Source organism: Penaeus chinensis, chromosome 38, assembly GCF_019202785.1.
Source record: "Penaeus chinensis breed Huanghai No. 1 chromosome 38, ASM1920278v2, whole genome shotgun sequence".
Lineage (NCBI taxonomy): Eukaryota > Metazoa > Arthropoda > Malacostraca > Decapoda > Penaeidae > Penaeus > Penaeus chinensis.
In genome coordinates, this window is record NC_061856.1 from 12,715,203 (window position 1) to 12,722,702 (window position 7,500).

At 35.5% G+C, this 7,500-nt stretch overlaps 1 protein-coding gene across 4 annotated transcripts in view; it reads right to left on the reverse strand.

Annotated features, from left to right (window-relative positions):
* Positions 1-7,500, reverse strand: part of LOC125045840 (protein bric-a-brac 1-like) — a 35,062-nt gene that overhangs the window by 790 nt on the left and 26,772 nt on the right. For all 4 annotated transcript variants that reach the window (XM_047643365.1, XM_047643366.1, XM_047643367.1 and 1 more), the window contains 3 exons: positions 5,959-6,187; positions 4,028-4,104; positions 1-2,924 (listed from right to left, as the gene is read on the reverse strand). The exon at positions 1-2,924 is cut by the window's left edge and continues 790 nt beyond it. In XM_047643365.1, coding sequence (XP_047499321.1) covers positions 4,076-4,104; positions 5,959-6,187 — 258 coding nt within the window. In that variant the 3' untranslated portion in view covers positions 1-2,924; positions 4,028-4,075. The remainder of the gene's footprint in view (positions 2,925-4,027; positions 4,105-5,958; positions 6,188-7,500) is intronic.

Consider the following 7,500-nt stretch of genomic DNA (forward strand, 5'->3'; position numbering starts at 1 on the left):
GTTGGCTAGAATTTGAAGGCATCATGGACGACATTCTTCCTAAAGAATTAATTTATCAATAATGTGAACCTACAGGATTTTTGTATGTATAGGTAATACATGAATCATGATGTCTTGTATCAGTACAACAATGCCCAGTACAAATATCAATGTGGGTTGCAGATGTTATTTCTATGACAGATATGTAAGGGTTTGGCATTAATCTACTTGATATTGATGGTGATAAAGGATATGATGCAAAGGTGATGGCTGGTGGAGACAACCAAGTGTGTCTCCTAGCACGGGATAGAGACAATAAGGGCTAAAAGAATATTTTCGGCAGACTGCTATTTATTTCACTTATGTTCCATATATAAACCTTACAAGTTCCCAGCAAAAAAACTGGGATGAATATATTAACACAGCACATAGTCAATTTGTACATCAATGCACACTATTTTTACCTTCAATGCAAGTCAAGCTTTCTTTACTTGAAAAAATAGAGGCAAAAATAAAAAAATAAAACTAATTTTTAAAAAGGGATGAAATTAGTTGAGAAAAGGTAAACAGAAAATGGACAGGATTTCATGTGTTGAATAAAAATAAATAAATAAATAAATAAAAAAAGGGGTCAAAATAAGGTCCATTGCCTTTCTTACTATATATATATTTTTTTTTACAGGAAAGACATTTATTCTTGTCTAGAAGACTTGGGTCTCTTTTCTGGTCTTTAAGGCATAGGTAGTACTCGCTGTAGTTAATTCCATTGTAAATCATTACATACACAGAATATTCTTCTCCTTTAATATAACGCTAAGTAAATCCACTTACATATTATAACAAAGAACAGGTACATCCTAACTGACTAATATGTGAATAACAAAGTCACCTAAGAACTTGTAACATGATCCAATAACATGTCCACAGAGTTCATACCTTCGATCAGCAAATAATGCAAAAAATGATAATGAATAAGAATGAAAAGATAAACTAGAAAAGGAAATAAAAAAAAGTAACAAGAGAACAAAATCAATATAGAATTCAAAATAAAGATGGTAAGAAACAGAGGAATGATTTACACACTAATAACAACTAAGATACAAATGAAGATATAAAAAAAAAAAAAAAAAATCACACTTCTTGCCTACACTTGAATACAACAAATATACCTTCCTTTTGTACAACAATGGCAAAGCATTTTAGAGTGACAATTTTTACACATATATTTATTGATGACTTGTGAGAAAAATACTTTAACATATATAATTTTTTCTAACTTGTTACTTCAACATTCCTTCATAAATGACAATGAAATAGATTAGAAGAGAACAAAAAAGAAAGAAAAAAGTAGAGTAAAAATAATTAAAAAACAGTAAACTGTGCTTATCAAACCATGTACTAAGGACTGATGTGTATGAGATTGCTATGTTATAACAAATACCATTTAGTACATCTGTCAGAAACTGGGTGCATTTATTCACTGTCATTTCTCTTAAAGGGACTGAAAATTGGATATGTGGAGTGTGATGATACAGCAACTGATACTCCTTTGAAAATGCTATAATGACAAAATATGCACACATATCTACAAAAGAACAGAAAACATGGATCATCGCATCATAATATGTAACTACATACCAATTCTAAGACACGATACATTGTAAGAACAGAAGAACATGATGTTATCCTCACTAACTGTTGCCTCATTCAAAGTGGCACTGCAATGTTGCACAGGCACACAACTTTTATCAACTCTCAAGAAATCTGTCACCAATTACCTAAATTCATCCTTGTTTGTACCAGTCAAGATACATCCATTAACTGTGGCCAATTGCTGGAATGATTAAACTCTACAAGTGATCAAATACTGATCAACTATTCTTACCATTTTCTTTTCCTAAAATAACTCTGAATAGAAGACTGTTTCACCATTCTCAATGCAATTACATCTAATCTTAACCGGTCAATAAACCGATAGTTAAAGAGGCACTGGGAATGTTATAACACAATACTGGAGATTTTCCCAGCCCTAATCCTTATACTGAACTCCAATTTTCTGCTCTTTGTGTATAGTTAATACACTCTTGAATGTCACCGCAATCTGGGATAACGAGAAACCTTCAGCATGAAGTAGCAGAAGTGTCTCTGCTCTTGAACATTTGCAACTGGTCCCCTACTAAGATAGCCTACATAATTGAAGAATTTCAAAATATCTTTCCTTAACAAAATGCAGAGCCAATCTTGGGACACAAAAGCCTCCAAGTAGAAAGAAACCTCTGGCATCCAGACCATGTCAGGACTTAAAGAAAGAAGACGAAGAAACAAGGAATTTACACAAATAAGACTAAACTTAAAGAGAAATAGTAGTGAAAAAAAAGAGATAGAGATGATGGATGCCAAAAAAACAGCTGAGATAAGTTACATTGGTAATTATTTATCTATTGAGAACTATGACTGTTGTGAACCAAATTCCCATGGTAATAAACATGAAGAAAGAAAGAAAGAAAGAGGGAAAGAAAGAAAGAAAGAAAAACTCACTTCATTATTCTCAATAAACCTTCTCTGCTGTTTATTCCATCCTCTAACATACAACATACATGCATATCTCAGACTTTTGGTGTGACAACTGCCAAAAAAGAGACAAGAAAGAGAGAAAAAAAAATAATAAAAAAGTAATAACACTCAAAAAAATATTTGGTATCTATTGGTAGACTGAATACTTCATGCTCACCAGAGTAAGGATTTCAAGCATGCTATCTATCTTGAGCTAAACCTTTATTTACAAACAGGACTCACAGGAAACATATGAAGGCAACTACAGAGAGAACAACTAAATAACAACGGAGCTCTGATAACGTAACACGAGCTGTAAGTAATTTAGGAAATGTACGACTGAGATCCACAGTATTAACACAACTGCTGCCTTCTGCAAGATTTCCCAAAGTCTGAAAGAGAAAAGTAAACTAATTAGCAGGGCACAGAAGTGTCAAGATTTCATAGAAACTAAGAAATTTCATATTCATCAAAACTGCATACAGTCTGTGCATTTTTAAAATAAAATCTACCTATTCCAAATGAATACTATTTTTCATTGATTTCACTTCTGATATATACTGTAAAAAGTAACTATGCACAATATATAAAAACAAAATAATTTTGTAACTTTGAGCCCCACATTTTAACCTAATGTCACCAGGGAAAATGAATAAAAAATGGGGGAAAATGCTGAGCTCATTTTTTATATTTAGTGTGAAATGTCTCTGCACATAGATGGCACTGCTAGTGCTTAGCCACAAAGGAGTCAATTAGTAGACCTTGTGACCTTACCTGATTTCACCTCTCCTTGAATTGGTGGGAAAAATGTATTTTTTACTGGTGATATGAATATTGGTGGTGCTATTTTTATCATAAACATTATAATTACTACAATGTTATAAACATCAGTAACATCAAAATAAGATAATGTAAAATATTTTTGTAAATCAAGGAAAAGGGTGAACGGGCAAGACAGGCAGTTCTCGTAATTGGCTCAGTGGTGACTTAGTACAAGTGTAGCCATCTATGTGTAAAAACAATTAAACAAGTAAACTCACATTGGGCATGGTATGTACGTATACATCATGCCCGTTGGCATTGGGTTAATGAGGCAACTTGTATGTTCCTTTATATATATAACAATTGAGAAGCACCAACAAGCAACTAAAGCTATACCCCCCCCCCCCAAAAAAAAAAAAAAAAAAAACACTCCTACTTGACCTTAACCCAATGGCGTTGGGTATATAAAATAAAAAAAAACTCTATGCTCTGGCAAACGGCGGCAGCGCGCCTACTCTGAGCGCGTGAATTCGGTACATCAAGCCGAATCATTGCCTCGGGGCGATTTGGCGTGGCGCCGCTGCGGACAGCCGACCCTCATTTCGGGCATATTGTTATGACGGCAATAGCCGTGACCCGTCGCCATTGGGTTAACTTAGAAATTGAAGTAGAAAAAGAAGAAGAAGAAGAAAAAAACGTATGGAAGCAAAGAACGTTGTATGTATTTACTTACCTAAACTTATTCTAAACAAAAACTCAGCAGAAAGTGAAGTCAGAATATTTAGTTCTTCAACTTTTTACCTCTACCGCCTGAAATAAGACAATCAGAATTAGTAATTGCACTTCAATGCCAAGAAAGATGCAGATTCCTGGAAAGAAAGAGAAAAAGTAAGAAAAAAATAAATATAAATATAGAGATAAATCTAAAAGGACACTGGTTTGTCACCTTGGTCACATTATCCAAGCCTTTCTGTGGTCCATGGTCTTGGTGCCCAGAAAGATGGGCCCAGAGCTTTGGTATTTTTTCTGAGCAACACCAAATCATACTTAGACAGGGTTCAATGGCTTATATACTGCAATAATTCTACTCATATAATTTTTACATCTAGACTATTATAGTTTGATATTAGAAATCGCATCAACAACATTCCTAACAGAATCCTATGAATGGCTGTGAATATTTTAGGAATTTGCAGCCATGATAAACTAAAAGCACACCAAAATTTTAGGAATTTGTAGCCATGATAAACAAAAAAAAAAACACCAAGATGAATGTGGTGTGTGAGGCATTTTCCTGCACCTGGCAGCATGGAGAAGTTGACACAGACCGAATAGGAGGGGAAAGGGGTAATCTGTTTACATGTGCAAGGTGCTACATTCAAAGCCTGAATAAAAGGCTAGCAAATGGAGACAAGTGTATTTTTTGAGACCTGATGTTATGCTTTTGGATTAATCTCCTTTTCCTTTAGGCCTATCTGTAAAATCACATACTAATTTTCTATCTTGCCCATCATAGTGCCTTAGGAAAATACATCCAATTGGATTTTTGGGGGGGCATATATGAAAGACATTAACCACAATAGTGAGGTAAGAGGAGAACCCGGGAAATGAAAAGAAGGGGAAAGAGGTGAAGCATCAGGAAGGGGAAGGATCTAGTGAAGAACAGTGTGACAAAAGGGAGGGAGTGGAGGTGTGATGTAGATGGAAAAGGGGAGTGAGGGGGGATGAAGTGTGTTGGGAGAGAGTACGGGAATGGATAAATGAGGAGGGAAACTTTGCCTACTTGTTTTTGGAGACACTGTTGGAAGAGGAAGGTGTTGTCAGACTAGGGGCTTGTAGGGAGTCACAAAAAATCCATCGCATTTAGATCGGCTAAAGAGTGCTCAAAGGTTTGTAGATGTAGAAGTAGTAGAAAGACAAGGACAGTAGGAAGAGGGAGTGGTGTGGAGTGAGATAGTTCTCAAGGATAACAATAAAGATGTAAAAAGGGAGGAAGTGGTAGAAAATGGAGAATACTGTACAAGAGGAGATAGAGTAGAGGATGTTAGGACAGAGGAAGGCATGCATTCTGAAGGTTAAGTAATAGCCTGGGTGAATGATTTGGAATGGATCAAGTTAACAGAAAGCATCAAAAAGGGTGTAGCAGTAGCAGTGGTCAGAGCCATGATCATAGGATAGGCAGGGGTCATGAAACCAGAGAAGTCAATGTCAGATAGGCTAGTTGATTAAGTGACCCTAATAAGAGTACATAATCTTCATTATTGGCCATGGTGATCCTCAAATATGTGGGGAAGAGAAACAATCAACCCTTCAGGGTCCCCTTGAGGGGTAAAGGCTAGATGATTAACCAAGGAAATACCGTGTCCATGGCTTCCCCAGGCTGTTCAGGACAGACAAAAAGCTAGCCTTTCATCCTTTCAGCATGGCTCTTACACCTAAGAAAGTGCACAGAAGGTATTAGAGAACAGAAGGAAAAGGAAAGGAGCAGAAGAAAAAAACATGCAAAATTAGTTGAGCCAAGGGCTTAAGGCTCAAAGGTATGGGCGACCCCAAGCACTGGGTCTCAGTTCCCAACTCCAATGCCCCCCCCCCCCCTGATAAAGGACATAGGAATGGAGGGGACATTAAAACCACTGCCTCTCCCTCACACAGAAAAGGGGTTACCTTGTGTTGGAGACTCTGGAACTCTCCTCTTCAGCATACCCATGGCTTCAATCATCTTTTGTGAAGGTTGTCTCCGCCGTTTGCCTGTGTCCTCCCCAGTGGTTCCGTCACCTGACTCCTCTAGCTCCTCCTCACCTTCTCCTTCCCCATCGACTCTCTCTGTTGGCACAGTTCCAACTCCACCATCCTCCTCTTCCACGTCACCTAAGCAAGGCATGTCTGCACCAACCTGCAATGTAAAACTCAGGTTTAATTTTTCTTTATGATTACTGTGCATTTCATTGTTTTGCATTTTCATATGCTGCAGAGTTGGAGACTAACTGTGACTGATAAGATATTTCATAATATCCAACTTATAAACACAACACTGTATGGATTAAATTACTAAAATACTCTTTAACAGGCAACAATTATCTCTGGTGTAGAATACTTATACTTAGACTGGATGCAAAAGAAAATTAAAAGTTCTATTCTTAAGAAATATAATTTTACACAATCTGATTCTGATTAAAATGCCTATTAAAGAAAAGAAAAGAGCACTTTTCTGAATGATACAGAATAGTGTTTCAGACTGCAATAATATCTTATCACAAATTTCTACAGTTCGATTTTAAATTCACAAACTGCTGTATTAACTTTTTCATTTTCTTCCTTATGCAGTGATATTAGAATCAATACATATTTGTGAGTCTATACACAAGTCTATAAAATGAAAACTTACTTTTTATCACCAATGCAAAAGCAAAAAGCTCTAACTGTGACAGAAATGAAAAAGCATTCAAGAGCCAAGAAACCATGTGAAGTAATCAATTAATCAACAGTAAATTAGATATGTCATATAATCATATATCTCACGGCATTCATACCTTCCCATTTGTCAGAGAGAAGAAATTAATAAAATGTAGCTTTGTTACTCCATCAGAAAGCCAAAATGAAAGAAAATAAAATCACCAAAAAATGAAAATAAAAGCAGACAGACAATATTACCAGTTTCTTTGAAAAACAAAATGGTGCTTTCTCTATTCTTCTAAAAATACTGCTTTTGAATGAAGGAACTCTCCAATACAATATGTCAGCTTGTAAAGTTCTAGATGTAAACCCAGCAGTGACAACTACAATAGTCTCTCTTAACCTACAAATACTGCCCCTTGTTCTAAACTCTTTAACTTTTTACTTCTTACCAAATTAGGTACCAGAAGAATTACTGCATACAAGAAAGGAAAAGAAAGATTTAATACCTTAGAAGCATGATTAACTAAACCCAAGTCTTGCATGTATATCACCTGCAAAAGATTTTACCTAAAAGAATTCTTTGACAAGATGACCTGGAAAATGTGTCAAATTCTCTCTTTTCCTAATTTTTATAAACAAAATCATCTTGCAATGACTCTCCTGTATTCCAAAAAAAAAAAAAAATGCTGAAATTCATTCAGTCACTGCAACATACAAGATTCTTTTGACAATAGGATACAAAATAAAATATGGGTTTATGGGTAATCTTAAATAAATAATAAAGATAACAGACAACACAAAAAAAGTACG